General features: G+C 51.4%; 6 protein-coding genes across 6 annotated transcripts; 3 read left to right on the top strand and 3 right to left on the bottom strand.

Moving 5' to 3' along the window:
• Positions 1-196: 196 nt before the first annotated feature.
• On the bottom strand, positions 197-3,583 carry CC77DRAFT_978397 (chloride channel protein 3). Its single transcript, XM_018536000.1, has 3 exons — positions 1,810-3,583; positions 475-1,764; positions 197-425 (listed from the first exon to the last, which is right to left on the bottom strand). Exons 1-3 carry the CDS (start codon positions 3,220-3,222, stop codon positions 360-362), a joined length of 2,769 nt encoding a protein of 922 aa, XP_018391386.1. The 5' UTR covers positions 3,223-3,583; the 3' UTR covers positions 197-359.
• On the top strand, positions 3,570-5,441 carry CC77DRAFT_16433 (SGNH hydrolase). The gene is made up of 7 exons (XM_018530370.1): positions 3,570-3,594; positions 3,649-3,973; positions 4,034-4,133; positions 4,256-4,295; positions 4,346-4,424; positions 4,469-4,880; positions 4,936-5,441. Exons 2-7 carry the CDS (start codon positions 3,971-3,973, stop codon positions 5,097-5,099), a joined length of 798 nt encoding a protein of 265 aa, XP_018391385.1. The 5' UTR covers positions 3,570-3,594; positions 3,649-3,970; the 3' UTR covers positions 5,100-5,441.
• A 342-nt stretch (positions 5,442-5,783) lies between these two features.
• On the top strand, positions 5,784-13,156 carry CC77DRAFT_923888 (cysteine proteinase; the record flags this gene model as incomplete). The annotated part of the gene is made up of 6 exons (XM_018533765.1): positions 5,784-5,988; positions 6,037-7,523; positions 8,391-10,649; positions 10,701-11,320; positions 11,412-12,418; positions 12,474-13,156. 6 exons carry the CDS (start codon positions 5,784-5,786, stop codon positions 13,154-13,156), a joined length of 6,261 nt encoding a protein of 2,086 aa, XP_018391384.1.
• Positions 13,157-14,369: 1,213 nt separating this feature from the next.
• On the top strand, positions 14,370-15,229 carry CC77DRAFT_1015299 (hypothetical protein). The gene has a single exon (XM_018523991.1). It carries the CDS (start codon positions 14,567-14,569, stop codon positions 15,176-15,178), a length of 612 nt encoding a protein of 203 aa, XP_018391383.1. The 5' UTR covers positions 14,370-14,566; the 3' UTR covers positions 15,179-15,229.
• Positions 15,230-15,252: 23 nt separating this feature from the next.
• CC77DRAFT_924635 (hypothetical protein) lies at positions 15,253-17,892 on the bottom strand (the record flags this gene model as incomplete). Its single annotated transcript, XM_018533815.1, has 3 exons — positions 15,253-17,362; positions 17,422-17,721; positions 17,777-17,892. The coding sequence occupies 3 exons, from the start codon at positions 17,890-17,892 to the stop codon at positions 15,253-15,255; spliced, it is 2,526 nt and encodes an 841-aa protein (XP_018391382.1).
• A 1,997-nt stretch (positions 17,893-19,889) lies between these two features.
• On the bottom strand, positions 19,890-21,632 carry CC77DRAFT_1056077 (high affinity nitrate transporter NrtB; the record flags this gene model as incomplete). The annotated part of the gene is made up of 5 exons (XM_018527879.1): positions 19,890-20,074; positions 20,126-20,943; positions 20,992-21,347; positions 21,406-21,424; positions 21,481-21,632. 5 exons carry the CDS (start codon positions 21,630-21,632, stop codon positions 19,890-19,892), a joined length of 1,530 nt encoding a protein of 509 aa, XP_018391381.1.
• Between the last annotated feature and the right edge of the window lie 1,023 nt (positions 21,633-22,655).

Raw genomic sequence — 22,655 nt, 5'->3', positions numbered from 1 at the left:
TCCGTTGACGTGAACACGATGCACACTGACCGCTTTGCGCTTCCCTTCTTCTCTTTTGCGCTCAACACTACTGCTGGTCATATTCTAAGGCCACTAAGCGGGTGGGTGCGGCGATTCACAGCGAAAAGAAGGAGAACGGGCTTCAAGGGCATTTTGGAGAGAAAATTCCATGTATATTCTACTCTTATCATGTGCTGCCATGTTGTCTACGAAGACATGCTATATGCAACGCCAGTCTAAATGCAGTGTACGGCCTAGGAAATGGCCTGGAAATGGAAAGAAAAACCACTGAAAAATAATGAGGGTATGACGCTATTCAGAACGAGATGAACAAAACTTAAAACGCCGATGATTCAAATCTAGTGCGATGTCTTCTCCTGGTGCTCGAGTTCTTTGACATATTTGACGAAAGTCTTTTTGTGAACCTGCTTACAGTTAGTATTGCTCAGCCTCTACTCATTATGCATTACATACCAGACCAGCGTACTTGCCGTCCCTAAGCACGCAGATATACCGCAACCCAAGCTTCACGAAGCACTCGTACACCAGATCCATTGGTGAGTGGACGTCCAACGCAACAGGTGCCGGATCAATATATGGTGTAAAGTCGCTAGGATCGTACGCGTCTTGCTCTTCTTCATCTTGCGGCTCCCGCCCTGCAGCCCAGTCTACCCGTGGCGACATGAGGCAAAGTGTGTTCTCCTCATTTTCTAGCTTATCAAGGGCGAATTCCAGATCCGGTGCAGGAATGAGACCAACAAGAACGCCATTTTTAATAATTGATAGGCCACCATCAAGTTCGCCTATCATTTGTAGTCTACGTTGCTTTGCACGAAGTTCGACGGCGGGGATAAGTGCATCTTCCGAGATGTCTATGATGTGATCTTGTCTTTTCCCAGTGGTGATGTCGCCAAGCTCAGATGTGAAAATCGGCCGCACCTTATTGTCGAGGAAGGGATATGAGTTCATGTCTGTGAGCAGATCGTAGATACTTAGTGGCTCAATGGCATCGGCTACCCATTTGGAGACAAGGATGCCGAGAGAGAAAGGTAGAACGTGATCCAAGCTGCCTGTGAGCTCAAAGAGGATGACTGCCAAGGTGATACTCAGACGAGTAACACCTGTCATTGTGGCGCCAGCAGCTACTAGAGCGTAAACTCCAGGAACAACACATTGACCTGGTGTCCCATCGGCGGAGCATTCTCCAAAAAGACCAAAGTGGTTAAAACGTAGGGCAACAAGTTGCACGGTGTGACCAATGAAGCGTCCAGCAAGACCACCTACAACCATGGAAGGTACATAGATACCAGCTGGCACTTTGATGCCAAAGGTGACGACGGTCAGAAGCGCCTTGATGACGAATGCGAAGAACAAAACTTTGAGCACGCTTGGGATGTGTTCGACTGTAGGACAAAGACCGTCACCACTGTCCGTGTAGATATCACATGGACTAGCCAACTCGAACAAAAGCTCCGTGACTGGAAGCTTGGTGTAACGGTTCCAGAAGCTGATCAGACCGGTGACAAGCGCAACAAGAAATACTTCGAGAAGCGGGTGTTTTTTGATGATGGGTATACGACGGAATGTTCGTGCCCAGATGCGAGATGCCTTGATGAACAATGCGCCGAGGACACCACCGACGGCACCGGTGAAGACGAAGGTCGCAAGCTCGAAGAACTTCCAATCCAAATGGTATCGAACCTCGAAAAGAACAATCTTCTTGGTGCCGTATGGATCCAGGAATTTGAGAGACAGAGCAGCCGCCTATTGACAAATTAGCCTAGCCAGTGTGGGAAAGAGGTGACTTACGATGCAGCAGAAGAAGGTTCTGAAGAGCGTCTTGGACGGGAAGTAATAGCTGACTTCTTCCAAGCTGAAGAGCACTCCACCAATGGGAGCACCGAAAGCAACGGCGACACCACTAGCAGCACTAGCGCTGAGGATCTCCCTGCGCTTTCCATCGTTGTTACTGTACTTGGAGAAGATACGGCACGCGATGTTTCCTATGCAAGTCGCGATGTGCACATACGGACCTTCCTTACCAAGACTGAGACCTGATGCGACACTTAGGATCAGTGCCAGCGTCTTGACGAGCAGAGTCCGCACACCCAAATAACCGTGGAGAACAAAGCCGCTAAGAATGACCTTGACTTCAGCTACGCCACTGCCTGCAGCAGAATAGTAAACCATGGGCGGCCGGGCCTGAACCTCCTGGAACCTCGACTCTGGACTGATACTGCGACTGCGCTTGCCATCTTCTTCTTCAGCTTGATCAGAGTATCTCCGCACTTCTGCACCCAAGTTCTCGTCGAGTGTGGAGAGCGATATGGCCGAGGGGATGACTGTCTTGGTGGTGAGGGTGAGCAGACACGAGGCCATGGACAACAAGACGACGGAGAGCACGAAGAAGCCATATTGGGTTTGGACCACATCCAACCTGTCGTTTCGGACGGCCTCGGACCATTTTACCCAGCTATCGCATACTGATGCACCATCGCAGCACGTCTTGCGGCTCTTATTCCAGCCTTTAGTGCAGTATCCTTGCTTCAGGTCGAACAGCGTGGTCTCGGTGGTGTTGACCAAGTAGGCGCAGACGGCAGTCAGGACGCCAATGAGGGCCACCAGTACCCAGCCCTGGGCTCCATCGAACCACGCAGCCAAGCGCCCCCTGATGTCTTTTCTACTTCGTAGCGCCTTGACGCGATACGCGTCGGCGATGTTATCATGAACCCAATCAGTGGACGTGAACTGATCGTACCACACGCGGTTGTCCTGGAGGAACGAGGCCTTTGCTGAGTGCATACTCTGCTCCAGGCCGGCGCCTCGCTCACCCAGGGCATTCACCAGCCGCTGACTAAACGTGTGTCCGCCCGTAAGGGAACCTCTCCGGCTCCGCATGCGCGAGCTGGTGGGCAGTTGGCTGTTGTTACGCGTCATGCCCGGTCGAGGCGTGCCCGGACTTGTGGCAGGAAGGCTCTTGTAGGACCTGGCGCCCCGCAGGTGAGGGACTCCTAGCAGGGCGGTCCGCTCGTTGACGCTGCCTGTGGAGCGGGTGAGATCCGTGTCCGAGGCACGCATCGGTCTCTGGGCGCTGAAGGTGAGCGTGGGCGACGTGGGCGTGGTGCTGCTGAACGTGTCATCGCGCTCGCGCTGCTCGGCAGCGTAGTCATCGTCGGCGTCGTAGTCGTCGACACTGCGGTACGACTGCATCGACTTGGGCATGGCGAGCGAGTGTATAAGGGAGGCAGCTACAATCTGGGCAAGGGCAGTCTATTAGTATCGAGGTCGGTCAGAGACATGTCGCCGAGCAGAAGCCGCTATCGTGGTCATTCGGAAAACGATGGCGGTGTCACGATGGATATGTTATGGCTGGGCACCATGGCTCATCCCCACTACGCCGCGGATCCCTCCAGGATGCGTTGTTGTCCTTGGTCCGGGGAGCGATACGCACCGACGCGGGTAAGCCGACAGTTTCAGACTTGCTTGCGTACGCATCGCAGCGATCCGCACAAAACAGCAAAAGCAGCAAAAGCAGCAGCGCTCTGCAGGCAGCACTCTGAGGCTGATCTCAGGCGACTCGTCAGGGAAATGGCGGTAGGCGCGTCCCATGTGATTATCAGGGTTGCACGCGATAGTGACGAAATGCAGGGCAAACGGAACCTGCTAACCACACACGGCCAAGGCGCGATGCCGTAGCCGCCAATCGCAGCCCCCAGCCCCACCACCACACACTGACTTGCGTCTGCAACTCGGGAGAATTGGGGGGTTACATGCTGGCAAACTTGTCGTTTCCTATCCGCTCGTGCATTCGTCTGCTGCTGAGCCGCTGATCTGAGGATTCCAAAGGAACAACTCGGAAAGCCGGTTTCGGAAGACCGGGAATTCGCCGAGTAGCATCCCTCGAGTTACTAGCAAAACATTGTGGAAGGTCTGACGACGATCGAACCTACATCCCTCTGTAGCATTCAAGATGGTGAGTTCTGCTGGGCCTTGGTGGCGTTCCAAAAAAAAAAACACACACTGATAACCATAGCCTGCTCTATACGAACAATTCCTGCTGTTCGGAGACAGCATAACCCAAGATTCCTTCTCCCAAGAGCGCGGTTTCGGTTTCTCTGCAGCCCTCCAAGCTGGTCAGTCGACATGTCGTCATCTTCTCACGGGTCGCTCTTTCTTGCCTGATACAGTTCTTCGTGAAGCTTCCATGCTGATCACTGGCTCGGACCGCTGCAAACGGACGCTGATACCCTACCAGCATACATACGACGACTCGATGTAGTCAATCGCGGCTTTAGGTTATGACGTCCTATTCTTGCAGCTGTAGCCAGGACTAATACTACGGCAGTGGGTACAACACGCGCCAAGCTCTCCAGATACTCCCCGCGATCGTGCCTCCGCCAGATCAGGCTAAGGTCCGGTTCATGGTAAGACTTGCCCATGTCGGACACTACCCCAACTAATAACGTAGACCGTCTTCTTCGGTGCCAACGACTCGTCCCTACCAGATGCGCCGAACAAGCAGCACATTCCGCTCAACGAGTTTGTTCAGAACTTGAAGGACATCATTTTCCATCCAAAGATCAAAGCTCACAACCCTCGTATCATCCTGGTTGCTCCGCCCCCAATCAACGAGCATCTCTGGTGGCCAAGAGACCAGTCGAACGGGTATACTAGCGTCTCGCGTCTAGCCAGTACGACCAAAGCATATGCCGATGCAGTTGTCGAGCTTGGCGCTGAGCTCAATCTTCCCGTCGTGAATCTTTGGAAAACCTTCATGGCGAAGACGGACTTCAAGGCAGACGCTTGGAAGCTCGGTGATCAGCTGCCTGGGTCTCTAGATGTTGCGCAGAATGATGCCTTGGTGGAACTCATGTACGATGGTATGACATCTGCCTGGCATTCTCGCCTTCATTCCCGTGCTGACTTGACCTGTAGGCCTCCACTTCAACCCGGCAGGCTACGATATCTTCTACCAAGAATTGATGAAGGTAGTTGAACAGCAGTGGCCGGATCAGATGCCCGAAAAGCTACCCATGGTATTGCCGCCTTGGAATGATCAAGAAGCATGGAAGGCATGGGAAGCCACTCAGACATCTTAGACTATGCATCAGAAGGGTAAAAATCGCGTACACGAGCAGGTTTAATTATATGTGTTGAAGGTCCGACAAAGCGGGGCTCTGGGGAAGGCCCCTGGCTGTACCAATCAGACAGGGGTGCATAACTCCGGCAGCATGTGGTTAGTGGCGGCGTCGTTCCCCATGAGCCTCAGAATAGCATCGCGACGACAATACGCATCATCATTCCTGCAGTCGACTGTTCTCGTTCCTGTTCTTTTACCAAATTTTTCGGGGTCTTGTACAATACTTTGCCCATTTTCTTAGGGCCACTTCGGAAACCGCCTGATCTTCGGTAAAGAGCGTTGTTGCAAGATCGCACCTTCTGCTTCCAACACCCCAACTGACTACATCGATCAACGCCTGGCGCTTGCCCTCTGAGGCCCCAAAACTGTCGCAAACTCTTCGCGCATCTTAGTCACACCTCCAAACCAAACGCGTTACCGTTCGATAGCCGCCTTCAAACATACCCTTGCCGCTTCTTCGTTACCGCCGATCGAGACGTTCGCACAGGACAAACCCTCAGATTGCCAACCCGGAACAAGTACATATAGAGCAAGCTGAGGTCGGTTCCAGTCGTTGTTCGGTGTTCGTTGGTTGGGGAACCCCCGAGGGAAGGCTGGTGTCTCTTTGTTGAGCACGTCACCAAGGGATGAGAGAGTAACGGGAATGGATCCCCAGAGCGTAGCCTTCCAGCCGCGCGACGATTTCTGGCGCTTCCAAAGCGAGATGCTCCGAGTGCAGGAGAACCAAGCCGACCTCGCTGATCGCGTCGCTCGCTTGGAGCGCAAGCACGAAGACGACTCGCGCCTGAAGAACGTCTGGGGGACATCATCGCCCTTCCCTTCGGTGTTGGGGGGAACCCCTCAACAGGGTGAGAAAGTATAGATCGGAACATGAAAGCCTGACTGACGCATATCAGTGCCCCTGCAGCAGCCGACCGCCGAGCACTTTACAAACTTCGACGACCAGTCCAGCAATCTCATCGGCAACCTGCAGCTGGACGCCGATGAAGAGCCTCGTCGCGTAGGCGCCACATCCCGTGCGAATAGTGTTCGCTTCGACGAGACAGCCAACCACGGTCACTGGGCACATGCATCAAGGTCGTCGTTGGACCTGATACCCCGCACTGGCAGTGGCATGGGCGGCCATGTCATGAGCGAGCGCAGCTACTCTCACAAATCAGATGGAAGGCAGAGCTCTGCCGGCCACTCGGTACACTCCATGGCCTCTGGTCGCGCGAACAGTCTTACTAGCTTTGGACCGACAACGCCTCAAGACGCCCCAGGGCTGGCTCCTGGCTTGTTCATTCTCGGCTCCGTTCCTGCCATAATACGTTGCTGGCTCAACACTAACTTCAGGCACGATACCCTGTTGTACGCAGCAGTGTGTTCAGGCTCATACACATCCCATCTGGACTCTTACATGGTCCACCACCTAGGCTTCCAGGATCGCGTCGTTATAGGCGAGGATGGTGTTCGCAAAATCAAGCTCTCTGTATATCTCCCAGAGGCCGTGCCTATCTCAGCGTCTTCGCGATCCGACAGTCCAGCTCCGCAGCTCCCTTCGGTGGGGGTGAATTTCACTGTCACTGAGGAGCACAATGCTGAAGTCAATCCAAAAGCTATTCAAATTTTCCTTGGCAGCGATATGCTTCGAGAGCATAACGCCGATCTTCTTTTCTCTTCTAGCCAACTAACACTGTATGATGATGACCGCAGCAAGCTTCAGATACCACTCGTGCGCCCTGAAGATGATCGCGCTTTCAAATTCTTGCACACTAGCGGTGCTTCCACGGCGCATCTAAACCGCACAACTTCAGCTCTTGCTTCAACGCAGTCGAGCCACATGATCGAGAGGTCCGCCGCTTCAGCAACTCGTGAACCTTATTCGTCGACTGAGAAGTCGAATGGCCAAGGGCCAGCGACTAGTTCTGATGATGGCGGGTCCAGTGGACACGGGAGTCTTGAACAGCGACCTCAACTCGGACTCTCCACATCGAATCGCTCTGACACCAAAGATGCTCCAGACTCAGGCCTTGCTAATGGAGTGCCGCGCACAGGAGCCTCTCCAGCTATCTGGAGCAATTGGCGCCGTGACCAAGCAGAGAAGGCAAACACGGGCTCTTTGGATTGGGCTAATGTGGGTAAAACTACCAGCTCAAATCCCAGTTATCAGCGACGTGATACAGGCATCAAAGTTCTGAAGCCCTCTAGATCGACACGTACGTTATCCACGTCAAACTCATCGCCAGTCACAGGACAGTCGCGCTTTTTTGATGATGGAAAGCGAAGGGGTGAGGGCGAAGCGACCAGTGACCTTGCGCCTCCTCAGGTGAAGAGGACTGTGTCTGGAGAAAAGGGCAGGGAAAACGTGCCTGCACTGTCGAAACCTCGATCCGCGAACCCAGTTGGCGGCGCTTCTGCTTTTGCATGGCTGAACAGCAGCGGGTCGAAATGAAACGTGACAGATCTACCCAGTCTCTGTATCATAAATACCAATAGACTGCTGCGCTAACAGTATAATGACTGTTGAGCGAGGCCCAATCACTGTTATGCATGATTGCAATACGCTTCACATCTCTTTGTTCATGACTTGTGCAAGCAAAATTACCATGGTCAGGTCTGATGATGTACCCAAGTGATGTTTGAAAAAGGAAAAGAGCCTCGGCGGAAACGTGGATTCATGAGAGGACTTGAACACCTTTTCATGAACACCCTTTCTCAGCACAGCAAAGTCTGATACGAGTACTCTGTATATAGATGGAGGACCTAGAAGCATACAATTCTATCAAACTGTGTACATCCTCCGCTTACAAGCTGATGTAGGCTGTAAGGCAGAGCTCTGTAAGACCACTTGTTAGTTGTGCACCTGTTCTGGGTTTGCTTTATATGGATGGTGACCAACAAGTGTTCAGTCCTGTCAGATACGCGACAGGGGTGGAGCATTCACCGCGTCGCCAAGCTCGCTTACTCCGCAAGGCTGAGGGATTCGAAGCCGATAGTGACGACGGCGTATAGCACGGCGCTGCTCTCATTTTTGCGGACATTGCGCTTTTACCCCACGTTTGCTTCACCGCCGTGTTACTGTGTTTGTGAACAAACAGGCGTCATTCTCTTGGTACTGCGGCCCTAGCTACGCGCTGCATAATCTTTCTCCGCCTTTTGCTTGCCCTTTCACCCTCCTTGGTTCGCCTTGTATAATCTGCCTTGAAGCTCTTCGCGGGCTTCACGGTAGGCAATCAGCTTCAAAACGGCCTCCACTAATAACAAGAAGCGGAAGATCGTGGTCCCGCCAAAAGATTCGTCCAACCTCGACGGCAACCATTCACCGAATGTGGGAAGCGTCGGTGTAGGGTCCCCTCGCTCCTCCCCGCAACCCTCAGCGTCACCACCGCGCTATCTGCCACCGCACCTGCACGACGAAGTTCTAGTTGACGCTCCTGACTCTGGAAGTCTTGCCGCGAGAGACAACAGCAATTACACGGGGGCAAGCTCACCCAGCGAGGCCTACGCCAACCTGACCCTCGACAGCCGCGAGGGCTCCTTCACCGATCTCGACCGCATACGAACTGCCGAGCAACACTCGCAGAGGCCTCCTCCACGGGCATCGTCACCCGCCAAGCGCCTCCATTCAGACATGGACGACAAGCCGGACGCCGACAACACACGCACCAACGACGCGCAGTCGGGCTCCCGAGCCGGCAAGCCCCTGCCTACAAGCACATCACAGCGCAGTGCGCGCGCAACTTCGGTCGAGATGGCCGATGCGCCCAACGGCAGCGGCCTCGACGGCCACGGCGACGCCTCTCCACGTACCGACATGCCCAGCATCGACGAGCAGGTGACTCGCGTCATGGGCATGATGTCTACAGAGGCTCTGGTGGACCGGCAGGAGGGCTATGTTATCTCTGAGCAGTGGCTAGAGCGTGTCTGGGCAAGGACGTCGGAAAACATAAGCAGGCCAAACGACTTCAGCAAAGACGCAACCGAGGGTCCTGTCGGCGCGGTAGACAATTCGCATCTTGTCGACACGGAGCTGATGCACGAGGACCTGGTCGACCAGCATGGAGAAGACTTTGTCCCGCTCAGCAAGGCGGCGACTCTGGGTCAAGATTTTGAGATCCTGCCCCGTAAAGCATGGGACTTGGTTCAAAGCTGGTATGGGCTCGACAAGTCAAGTCCTATCATACGTCGGTACGCCCACAACACGGTACCAGGAGGAGTAAGCGAAGACATTTCCTACGAGCTGCACCCTCCCATCTTCACAATCCGAAAAGTGCGAAAATCTCCAAACCCCACCGACAGCGCCACACCAGCCGCAAAGCTCGTTGCGAGCAGATACGAGAGTTTCGTTGCCTTCATTGAAGCCGCGAAAAAAGCCGCCGGCATTGATCTCAACAACAAAGTCCGCATTTGGCGGATACTCACGCCTGCTCCCACAGATCAGCCCCAGCCATCGCAACCCTCTGGCATATTAACACCTGACGCGTCCCCTCGTAACGGATCTCCCATTGCGCCAGCACCTGCTCAGCGGCCTTCGCTTGTCATGGGCGTCGAAAGTTTCAATGGTCTTGCCTTTGGCTCGGAGCGCGAGCTGGTTACTGGCAAAGATGAGAAAGACAACGAGGCTTCCAACGAGGACCTTACCTTGGCCGATGCTGGTTTGACCCAGGACCAAATTATTGTACTTGAGGAACACGATGAAAAAGGCGAATACATAGCAGAGACCACCAAAACGGCGTCAAAGAGCAAGACTAATGCTTTGGTTGGCAAGAGCAATCCTAACAGCGGGAGGAGTACTCCAACGGGAGGCCCTGTAACGCGTGGAAGGAAGCAGAATGGCAAAGTTCGTGGCCACGTCGGGCTTACGAATCTTGGCAACACGTGTTACATGAACTCCGCTCTCCAATGTCTACGAAGTGTCGAAGAGCTAAGCATGTACTTCCTAAACAACAAATGGAAGGACGAAGTCAACGTGGACAACCCCATCGGTTTCAAAGGTGTCATCGCCAAGTCGTATGCCGGGCTACTGAGCTCTATTTATGGCTTTGACAACAATTCCTCCGTCTCGCCCAAGGACTTTAAGCTCAAGCTAGGCAGGGCTAACCCAATGTTCTCTGGCTATGGGCAGCAGGACTCTCAAGAGTTCGTCAGCTGGCTGGTCGACGCGCTCCATGAAGATCTAAATCGTATCATCAAGAAGCCGTACCTAGAGAATCCCGACTCTGATGACAATACCTTTCGCGATCCAGAGGCAGTCAAGCGACTCGGTGAGATTTATAGACAAAATTACTGGGCGCGTAACGACTCTGTAGCCATGGATTTGTTCAATGGATTCTACAAGAACACCATGGTATGCCCAGATTGCGAGAAAGTCAGCATTACTTTCGACCCATACAGTCAGCTCACCTTGCAGCTGCCGGTAGAGCAGTCCTGGTCTCATACCATCACTTACGTGCCACTGACTGGCAAGCCTGTCCAGATCGAGCTTGACGTCGACAAGAACACCACAATCAAAGCTTTGAAAGACTTTGTCGGCAAGCGCGGTGGCGGCGTTCCAGCCAACCGCATAATGGCGTCAGAGGTCTACAGCCACAAATACTATCGACACTTGGACGACGCTTCCACAATAGCGGAGTCGAATATAGGCGCACGAGATGACATCTACTTTTATGAATTGGAAATGGCTCCTAGCAACTGGCCAGTTCCTAAGAAGAAGGGCTCCAAATATCGTGTGATGCTTTCACAGTCCTCTGATGAGGAGATTCCGGAGACAGTTTCGCCGCTCCATGACCGCGTTGTATTCCCAATGTTCCACCGGATACCCAGCCAGTCTGCATACAGGGCGACGGGACAGTCCATGGCATTGTGGCCTAGTTTTATCGTCCTCACCAGGGAGGAAGCGAAGGATTATGACACAATCCTCCGAAAGGTTTTGGCTAGGGTTGCTGGGATGACTACTCGCCCAATTCTCAGTGAGCTTAGTGGACAAGACCAGTCGCGTCCTGGGTCCGACGTTGTGTTGACAACAGAAGAGGACGCATCACCAAACGATCCCCAAGTCCAAGATGGATCTGTTGAAGGCGAGGACATGGTTGAGGTTACAATGACGGATGCAAAGGATACGCCTGTAGCTCGAACTAACGAAGCTGATGAAATTCCTGAGATTCTTCGACCGGGCAGCTATATCCATCCGGAGTTCAGGTACGTACAAGGCATCCCCCTCAAGGTTTAGCAGCGCAGAGATACAGGAGAGCTGCTTTAGGTTTGGCAACAACAAACTGACTTGAGACAGGAATCTGTTTGAGATGAAGCATACAAGAAAGAGCTCGGAGATCGTTACCACTGGCTGGAGTACCGTCGATTACTCAAAACCACTTGAACCTATCTCGAAGCGAATCAAGATACCATCATCCCGAGAGGAATCTGTACAATCGTCTGCTGCTGGAAGCGAGACTACTTCCAGCGATGAAGATGAGGATGCATCACAGGCCACGATCGTTGATGCGGACGCAGTAATCGATGCAGCCAATGTTAGTAGCGACGAGGAAATGCAGTCCATCGAGCCAGAAGCTCCAGAGTTCGCTCGGTCTGGCCGCCAGAACAAGAAGAAGAGCAAAAAAGCGCGCAAACACGAGCGCAAGATGGAACGAAAACACAAAAACAACAAGAACTTCAAGAACAAGAAAGCAGGCAAGGTACCAGACCAACCGAACTATCCGGATGATCCTGAAGACGAGTCTGACGAAAGATTGCTTCGAATGGGCGAGGCTCTTGTTCTTGATTGGGATTCCAAAGCTTATGACGCTCTGTTTGGGGCCACAACGGCAGATGATCCCAGGGGCGCGGACTCGATGAAGTCGATTGAACTCCTCGATGACCCAGAGCTTCAGGAGAAGAAAGAGAAGCGTGCAGCCCGTCGCAAGCATGGCATCAATCTCGATGAGTGTTTCAATGAATCCTCCAAGAGCGAAGTGCTCTCGGAAGACAACGCGTGGTACTGCAGCCGTTGTAAGGAAAGGCGTAGGGCAACAAAAACACTCGAGATCTGGACTGTTCCCGACATTCTCATCATACATCTCAAGCGCTTCAGTGGAGCGAGAAACTTCCGAGACAAGATTGAGGATCTGGTCGATTTCCCCATAGAGGGACTAGACTTGTCTGGCAAAGTCGGCTTCTCTGAGGGCAAGGATCTCACTTATGATCTGTTCGCTGTCGACAATCACTTCGGTGGGCTTGGAGGCGGTCATTACACAGCCACTGCGCAGAACTTCTTCGACAAGCAGTGGTACGACTACAATGGTAAGCCTATCCTCGTGCTTCTTAAACGTCGTTATGTCCATGCTAACTTCACCAGACTCAATAGTGACCAAATGCGAATCGGGACGGAAAGCTGTATCAAGATCAGCCTACCTTCTGTTCTACCGACGCCGTTCGCCTGTCCCTTTAGGCCCTCCCTCCCTTCAGCAGATTGTAACCGCCGACATCAGCAACCCCGGCTCTGACGAAGATAACGACACAGAACTTCGCTCCCGCTCACCGGCGGGAAACGGCTTGCGCCTCGGCGATTCGTCCCGCAATGGGTCGTCGAGCGCTGGCGCAGTCGCAGCGGGAGCCGTAGCCCTGCGCGCGGGTGGTTATCCGCGCTCAGCAGCCGCGAACCGTCCAAAGAACGGAGTCGCAGCCGCGAGCCAGAGTGATGAAGAAGAGCTGCCGGCCTATGCCGATGATGAGGGTTACGCTGACGAGATCCCGTACAACACCAGCACTAATGTCTGGGATGATACTGACCAGCCAGTCTGGAGCTTCAACAGCCTCAATAGCACGGGCTTGGGTGGTCGCAACGACTCCGACGATGACGGCATTGCATCCGATACTGGCGCTCTGGGTTCAGAAGCTGACGAAGGTGGCTTGGGTAATAGGCTGATGGAGGACTTTGGTGACGACGGCCCAGTAAAGAGTGGTTGGAGTGGTGTCAACACACCTATTACACATCAGGACGACGAAGTAGCTGAAATAAGGCTCGTTGGCGACGAGTGAGAACAAGTAAAGAAACCAGAAGACGTCTGAGGCTTCGTATACCTCAATGGAGAAATACTGTATCGTTCGACTGAGTGTACAGGTCGCGTTCATGGGCTTGGTGATGGAAAAAGGAGCTTTTAGATTAGACGGATATGACTGATGAGGAGGTTGTAAATGACGATGAACACAGATGACTTGGACGGAATGACCAAAGGTGGGTGAGGATTATCCTCAGGGCGTTTTGCAAACAGCATTCGTAGGCGCATTCGTAGGCGTATTATTGAAGACCTTGCATCGCTCACCATGTTCCTGTTAAACTTGTCGCACGAAGAAGCTCGTTCTTTCTAAATTCTCCTTATCAAAGAAGAGAACCAAACATTCCTCTACAGAGAAATATTTCCTCCCACTACAAGAAAGCATGTTAAGAGCTATGTATATACAAATAGAGAATTTAGGAGTCTACAAACCTATTAATCTTTATAGGTTTTCTTATTAGAAGCTAATGTAGGCTGTAAAATACAACTCGTTACTTCTATACCTGTCAAATTTTTTCCCTGTATGCGGTAGTCTATCACATCGTGCGTGCAAAGAATCTACAAGGATACCGGGTGTCTGGAAACACCAATGGAATTGAGCGCAGCCAATGATAATGGAGCTCAGGGGTTTCTACCACCGGTGATTAAGCTTGGTTGTCAAGCTTCGTGCTGGCATGACGTCGCTTCTCCTTTTTCGCAGTCTGACTAGCGTGGCTGACAAGGGGCGACATCCGCGGAATAGGCGTACACGATGTATACGGCACTAGATCAAACCACCGCTTGCGGGATACCGGCTACAAGCGTCTTCACTATCCATGATTTGGCCCTGAACGTGTTTTGACTGGTCCAAGTAAAAAACGTACACGTGCTGCAGCGAGTTTCACACTTGCACTTACTGTCATTAAAACACAGAGCAGAAGCTAGCATTTTCTCTCTCTTCAACAGGAACGACATCGCAGCATTTCTGTACTTGCATGTTCTAGCAATTGTAATGCATCGTAGTCCTGGAACGGTTTTTCAGAAGCGAAGCGAGTGTAAGTGATATACAGCAAGGATAAGTATTATCAATAGATCTGGGTCCGCCTATGACGATCATCCCTCCCCATCGAGAAAACAGTCCGAACCGCATACCCGGACTATGTCCATTTCGAGCTTCCTTCACCCTGGGAAATTGACGATGACGAGCATTGCTCTTGCGAAACTCAGAGTCAACATCTGCCATGTATAAACAAGTTTGGAGTGCTAGAGGTGGGAAGCATATAAGAGTATTGTCCTCCTTTCTAGTTGAGACTCATCACGACCCACTCGCTCAATACCTTCCTGTGCATATTTCGCCACCCGCTTCTTTAACATCCCTTCCTAATTCGAAAAAAACTTCATACACAACTCCAAAATGCGTTTCTCCCACCTCGCCGTCTTCGCCCTCAGTGGCCTGTCCCTTGCTAGCCCGGTTGTACAACAGAAGCGTCAAGAAAGCAGTGTAGAGTCCCTGCTCACCGATCTCTTCGCCACTGTACAAATCTACACGGGAGCCATCAATGCTACCCTTGCTCCGCTCTCGACTTCTTCTTCTATTCTTGAAAAGACTGCCGCCATCCCCCAAGTAGGCGAGCAACTCAACAAGATCACCGCGGCTATTACTTCCACCACGTCTGAGATCCGCGAACTCGCTCCTGCGAACGCCACACAGCCTATGGTGCCAGCCAACGGAAACGAAAAGCGCTCCTCCACCGATGTCGACGCGTCTCAGCCCAAAGAGAAGCGCCAACTGATTGCTGTGGGCGCTCTCCTTGCTCTCATCATCGTTGAGATTTTCGCTACGATTACGGCTGCCGTTGCAATTCTGGGTCTCGCTGGACTATTGATTTTCATCAACCCGTTGACGAGTGCGCTGGGTTTGTTGATCTTGGCGGTACAGTTGGTGCTTAATGTTGTGTTGGCGGGCGTTATTGCGCTGCTAAACAGTCTGCTTGCTGCTTTGGCGCTGGGTCTCAGTGGCTTGTAAGGGGAAGGAATGCTAGAGGATACAAGAAGCGTGTTTGCATATGTATTACTGTGCCTTTAATTGAATGGCGATTCTCAACCACCGAACAAATGATCTTGACATCTCACACCATTTGCCCTAGTTCGTCTTTCGATGCAAAAGCGCCTCTTGCAACCAACTATGTCGCAGTCCGCCGTATGTTCGTGTTCAGTCTTGTGCCTTTCCAGCTCACCTTTCGTGAGAAGCTTTCCGTCATTACAAGTTGTACACTTGCATGTTAAAACGACTGCTGTAGCTTTCTGAATATCCCCTGGCTTGGGTGGTGCACATGGGTCGCGCCATCGGATTTGCGTCGTAGATGCCACAAAGAAGTCGTCAATCCATTCAGGCGATTCAGTAGATATTGGGGGGTCCTTTCTGGTTGTTGCCTTGCTAGCATTGAATTGGAAGGGGGTATGAACTCCAGAGTCTGTGGCTGTTCCAGTGATCGTAGCGCTAGATGCTGGAGAGCTTGCAGCGCTCACTGAATTGGAATTCGATGAGGCAGTCCTCCCAGGGTCATTCTCTGACCCAAGCATCACGCTTGGTATTGGTTGTGGGTCCAGCAACGCAATGACGAGCTTTTGGTCGAAGTTGTAATTTGGGAGATCGACTCCATCTCGCATCGAGACAATCCAAACGATCTCGTCCTTCTCTTTCGAGCTCAGCATCTTGGATTTTGCCACCTTGGTCATCGTGTCTAGGAAGTATTTGCTTACGACATCGAAGTAAGCTCGCTGGAAGATGCTTTGAATGTGTTCCGGAACCATCGTCCGCATGTTGAGCATAAAGTCACCCGTTTGGCGTGTGCACGCCATGACTTGATCGTATGTCTGCGTTTCTGAGATTGGGAAGTGGCCTACGGCCCATGTATGTGAGATACCATTAATGTGTCGTACTTGTTTTCCTGGAATCTTCGACACCAGCGCTGACATGACCTTGGAAAGAAGCGGCTCTTCGAATGTCTCTGCCGCTCGAACAAACGGCTGGACGCCATCCGCATCTTCGGCTTCAGGATCTGCGCCGCCATCGAGAAGCATCTGGAGACGTGGAACAAGATCTACGGCAGGGCAATCCGTAATGCACTTACGCAAAGGGCTGATGCTGTCTCGCGCGGCTCGATTTGGATCTACGCCTTTTTGAAGGAGCACTTGAATGTCGCGTAAAGTATCGGCGGGATGTCGTTTCTCATTTGGACAGCAGCCCAATATCTCATATAGGAGGGAGCTGCCATTATTGATGGGTGTCGGCATGAAACTATCAATAAGCCATCTCGCAAAAGTAGGAGTCGAATGCCACAGCGCCTGGTGCTCAAACGTATGCTTGTAGGGAGACTCGCAGGGGTACCCTTGGAAGTGTGATGGGAATTCAGCGCCCTTGCTAATGAACATTCGAAAACAGTCGAGCTCATCTGGCGAGAGCTCAAAAGCCCAGTATGGACGATTTTCCCATGGCTTGACGAACATGGCAAAATTCGACGGAATGACGAGCTCCGGAGGCTTGCAATGAATGTCCGCTCCAGCGCTAAGAAGCATATCCATAATCATATGGCAGCTTTTCCGAGCGGCGGGATCCATGTAAGTGTTCATTCTATGTAATAAGCATAGTTGTAATGCCGTGTGAACACCGGGTTTTCCAGGTGCAGGGCCAGCATCATCGACCTTTGCACCTCGGTTAAGAAGGATCTGGACAACATCGGGAACGTTCCAGAATACTGCTTGACGTAAAGGACTCCAGCTCGAGCCTGGAAGCCCGTTAACGTCTGAGCGACCCGGCTGAAGCAGCGCCTGAACAGTATAAGCTCTGCCGTTCTTGATAGCATTGTGCAAGGCTAAGTCTGTTCCGAGTGGGTGTTTGGAGCCTTTTGCACCGTAAGCGAACAAGACCCATATGATCGGTCCGCAAGGCATGCCACAAGCGATATCGAACAAGGTCTGATCCGGGTGTTGGAGTATGACCATCTCGTTCAAAGCAGGATGGTCAGCAAATCGAGCACCTGATTCGAAAGGCAGACCTATGGGATCGTTGATATGATCAACGTTACCGACAAGAAGCTTCTCGAGCTTTTGTAGACTGCCTTCCAAGACTGCACCAACCATGTCCAGTACTATATCTGAAGATTGCGCAGGATCGTGCGACCATGTCTCCTCGAACGATGGCTGCAGGCTACTGCATGGTTAGCGAGCACGCAATGCAAACATGGAGAAGACCAGGGATCTCCGTACTCTTGTGGCTGATTCAATAGTCCCAGAAAAGTTGGCTCCGCAACGGTACCAGCTCCATCGGCAATCAAAGCCGGCAGACTAGCCACCACCTGCCAGCCCCCAGTCCTCGTGCAATGTTCCCTAGACTCAGGTTCTATTGTGATAACTTCAGCCGGCTCGACGGATTCGTTGTTGCGCTGATCCGTCTCGCTTGAACTTTGTTCGTTTGGTAGTCGCGCTTCACGACGCTGTCTTGTGATCTTTCGCGATTTGTGCCTCATGATACCCCATTCTTTCAGTTTCATACGATAGGCTCGCGTTCTATACTAGTTGTTAGCAATAATGCCAGCATATTTCCATCTCTTCGAACACTCACGAAGCCCGAAACTTGTGTTTGCGTTCCATTAGCTCTTTGACTTCTTCCAAAGGCTTTTTTTGCACAAAAGAAAGCTCCTTGATCACATCCTGCACCAAATCCCAGTCCTTCGTCATCTTTTATAATGTTGCGACTGCAAAGTGCACCTTTTTACGTGCTGTTAAATGTGCACATTTAAAGTGCGAAAGTGCGATCGGAAAAGCTGCGGTGCGCGCGTGGCTGCCTAGTGAGAGTATTCGGCTTGTATGAACTTGCTACTGGAGCCAGGTAGATCGATCTCTGTTCCAGAGAAGCCATTGTGCGATTCTGGATATATGCTGCGGTTATAACGACACGCATGAAGGTTGCGGTGTGCAAAAGTAAACAGGGGTTCAGCTGACCGACACCGAAAGTGCAATTCCATGTCTAGTACGTATTGAGTCAAGCGCACTTGGCATGAAATTGCACAGCCCCAAGCCTTGGTTCTCGCCATATTCTCCACGCGCGCTAGAGGAGATGCTCGGTGGTCCAAGGCGTAACAAGTCGCTCGGCATGTTATTAAGTGGTCACGTTATCACCGACCAAACCAGGGCAAAAGAGGCCGTGAAAGACACTAAAGTAAGTAACAAGAGTTAAACGACACGTTAGAGTACATCCTATCTCTCCTCCTACAATAGTGTATGTTAAGAGTGATAGTATAGACATAAACAGTCTAGAAGCCTACAATACTTTTAGTCTTTATAAGGTTTTCTTTTGGAAATTAATGTAGGCTTCAAGGCAAAGCATAGTGTCTCTGTACCTATTTTATCTTCATCTTGTATGCGGTACTACATCTGAATGGGATACTTGGAGGCCTTTCATCGAACTCGAAATAACATTATATAAGGTAATTAGACTTTCTGATCCTGTGGCCCAACTGGACATGCATGTACCTTTACAATACAGTCGAGCGTTCGTCGTCGCATCAACCTGATTTCTCCGACACGCTGTTAAAATACAGGTTCAAAAGGAGCTGCCCGGGCTGTTAGAGGACATGAAGATGCAAATTGGCGAGACGGTCGATACGGATACAGCAGAAGAAGCTACAACTGTACGCTAAGTGCTGAAAGCTGTTATTCAAGAGCGAGAAGCTATTTATGGACAAATCTGAGAGACACGGAGTTCCTGAAGAGCTACTATAGAGGATCACAATTAATCGCCGACACCCTAGAGGTAGTGATAGCTCGACTAGCAGCAACTACTGACCTTGATACTACTAAATTGAACGTCGCTCAAATGTTTCCTTTAGTCGTTGAAGAGGTCGCTGTAGCTGGAACCGACTTCCCCTGAAGATTGCGCAGGTTCTCTGAGCTACCGAGAGAATGCATGAATAGTCTCGACGACGACGATGACGAAGATTAAGAGGTGTACAGCATACGGCTTGGTCCTATCGTCTAAGACGATACGCCGAAGCATAGAGGGTGTGGGTGAATATTACGTTCAGGGTAGCAAGCGGAGATGTGCCTCATTCCGGCTAAGTTTCTGATTCGGTTGACTTTGTGCCGCATAGCGAGCCAAGAGGACTCATTATCCAAATTGTAATAAGACGGTCTGCCACGTCCGGAAAAGATAGATAACCAACCACCGGTTCACACAATATCCAACTTATCCAAGATAGCAAGACGTGCGACGGCGATTGCTTGACTTCCAGGTAAGCCAACTTCTGCATCCCCAAGACATAGAGGTCCCCGCTGGCTAGATAGGGATTTGTTAGAGCAGCGGTCTCGTGAATTTGACAATAGAGCTCGCTCTTCTGTGCAGTCTTGGCAGTGATGGTCTCTACCTTTGCTCTTGCCTCTGGCTTCACCAGGGTCTTGATGAGCGAGCTGGTGAACGCAATCCTTTTTACAGTCCTTGCAACCTTCATGTCGATATGCTCACAGACTGATAGTGTTCTCGATTGAGTAAACGGTACGGTGAGCATCACAGAAACGGTAGAAGATTGCGCACACCAAGAGTGAGCATAAAGAATTGACAAGAATAGTTCACCATGAAAAGATTTTAGTTTTTATACTTTAGAAATTGTAGAAGTACGATCAATAGAGGTATCATATGTACGAGACGCTAAACAACAAACACAAAACATAAATGGACCTTAACGACCACCGATCTGCCCCTTGGGAATAGGCTTTACCCACATGAACATGCAGTTAAGCACAATGATCATGATGCCAATAATCCAAAACACTTGCGCATAATTTGTCTTGTGGTAGCGGAAGATAATGGCGAAGATGATACCGCCAAAGTTACCAGTCGCGCCGACAATACCAGAAAGGATACCTTTCGAATAGTTAGTAAGCTTTCCATGTCATGGTGAGGGAATAGATATACCATTAGCGTGAGGGTGGATATGAGGTACAAGTGCAAAGTTGGCACCGTTACCAGCCTCCAAGAAGATCGCCATGACAGCGACAAGACCGATCAGCTCGCTCAAGTTGTGTGGGTCTAGTTTACCAATCACAATGCAAAAGATTCCAGACATGACGCCGACGAAGTGAATCCAGAACTTCTTCGCCCAAAGGTTGCGGCCGGTGACCTTGTAGATGAGATCGGCGATAAAGCCACCGAGTGGTCGGGTAACAATGTTCAGAAGACCGAACATGGCTGCCCATCGTCCAGACTGCGTTTGACCAAGGTAGGGGAAGTTCTTCAAATAGTAGGCACCAAGAATGGAGTTGATGGCCAATTCACCACCGAAGGAGCAGAAGTAGCCCGAGCAAAGCATCAGTGTTTGGAGCGAGAACATGACTTTGAGTCCTTCCTTCAAAGTAGGCTTGACGACAACTTCGTGTTGGAACTCGTCCATGATTTGGACATCGCCGCGACCGGACTCGACATCGGAGTTTGGTCGCTCTTGCTTCTTCTCGTCACTAGAGGAGATCGACCCGGTAGTCGCAGGCTTGTCGTCCAGAGCTCCAGTTGTAGGAACAACAGACGCGTGGTGGCCCACTGTCTGGTCTGCATTGGACACGACGGTAGCACCACGCTCAGACCACTTTCCAGTAGGCGTATCATCGGTCAGCAGTAGAAGAGCGAGGGCACAGGCTGTGATCATGATGAAGGGAACAATGAAGGATACTCTCCATGCGACGTGAGAGGAGAGACCCTGGTCAGCCTTGAGAGAATCGTAGATGGCGGGCATAACGAAGCTGGAAGGCATTAGTGAAAGCCTTGGTAGATTATAACGTGGCACTTACTATGTGATGCCACCACCAGAGTTACCCCAACCTCCGACCAAAGCATTGGCAGTTCCAATGACGTTCCTGTCGAAAAAGCCAGTAGTCCAAACTTGGCAGGGCACGAAAGTTCCTCCAAGAATACCGACGAAGAAACGGATAAAATAAAGACCCGTTGCATTGTGAGCAGTGCCAGCAAGGGCGGTTGGAATAGCTCCAGCGAATAGCAGCGATGCAAAGGTGATGCGTGGGCCAAAGTGATCGCACATAGGTCCCGCAATGAAGCGGACCAGTAGTGTTGCACATAGCGCGACGATGTTGGAGTTGGCGATTTCGTTCTGCGACAAATGCATGTCCGCCTTGATACTCTTACTCAGCTGTGGAAGTGTTAGTCGGACTGATGTGCACAGTGACGTGAGATGCGGGTGACCATACCAGAGGTGGGAACGCGTACCTGTACATTGTTAGCATGCTCCAGTAGAAAAGATCCACATGTGGGGAAGGACTTACCATGACCAGAACGCGATGAAGAAACCCAGGTAAGAGAAGAAAAACACACGCCCATACTTGTTAATGGGGTTTAGGACAGGGATGGAAGTGGCCTTCTTGTTGTAGGGGTTGATCTCTGGTGCCGACCAGAGCATGCTAATTGCGAACGGCATGATAAAGAACACGACCTGGAGGGTCTGATCCTGCTGGGTCGCTAGTGTTTCTGGAGAGAATGGGACAAGGATGACCAGCTGGTGATGCTTCACAGGCACGGTCGAGGAAACGGGAGCGGACGCTTGCTGGAGTTGCAACTCCAAACGGAAGTCGAGAGGTTATATAGAATGATACAGAAACTCCCAAAGATGGTACTTCCGCGGTGAAGCACAGTGACGCACAGCTAAGGTTGTGGCGTAAATCGTTCCCCAGGCCAAGTGAGATCAGACTTCTCCGTGCCTGTATGCAGTAATATTGGCGAATTCGTTATCTTCGTTGGCGACACCTAGCAGCTGCGAGCCCAATGCTTCGGAGAAAGTATGCTTTGCCGCGTGCTCGGGTATAAAGGGTGCCTCCGATGAGCACTGGGGCGTTAACTTGGGATCCACATACTCTTGCAGCGAATCGAATCTCATCGTCGACTGGCTAAGCTGGAGCACAAGAGGCTGAATATCAATTCGACGAGTCGTGGTTCGCTGGAGTGAGGTTTGACGCGGGATGGTGGGGGACGGCAAAGGCGTTCTCTTATCTCTTGGCGCTAACCAGGCGAGAGACTAGACTCACAGTAGTCGAGGCGAACAAGGATCCTTATCAGAACGTCTCAAGATAATATGAATTGCTGCTTTTCCGCGGTCAGTATTTGACAAAATGCCTGTGTCGCAAATAGCTTTCTGTCTCGACAACTTCCTGTTCCTAGCATAAGTACACCAAGACGTGTCGAACTGGTGGCGCTCGCAAGAGCATCTGGAAGTGCTGCCAGCGAATAACACTAGCTTAAAACGTCAGCCCTGGACCTCATCTGAATTAACAACATGTACTTTGTTTTTGTGTTCAAATGATTTTGTAAACTTGGTGTGATGAGTGTCGTGTGTGTCTGCCGCGTGCGTGTGGAGACGTGGCCCGATAAGCAGCTACCGTATACAAGGGAAATTCCGAGGAGCGGGAGTAAGTAGTCGTCCCTACTGCAGTCTACAACAGTACAT

This window comes from Alternaria alternata, assembly GCF_001642055.1.
Source record: "Alternaria alternata strain SRC1lrK2f unplaced genomic scaffold CC77scaffold_1, whole genome shotgun sequence".
In the NCBI taxonomy this organism is placed as follows: Eukaryota; Fungi; Ascomycota; class Dothideomycetes; order Pleosporales; family Pleosporaceae; genus Alternaria; species Alternaria alternata.
Note: the sequence above shows the minus strand (reverse complement) of the source record. Positions and strands in the feature narration are given on the sequence as shown.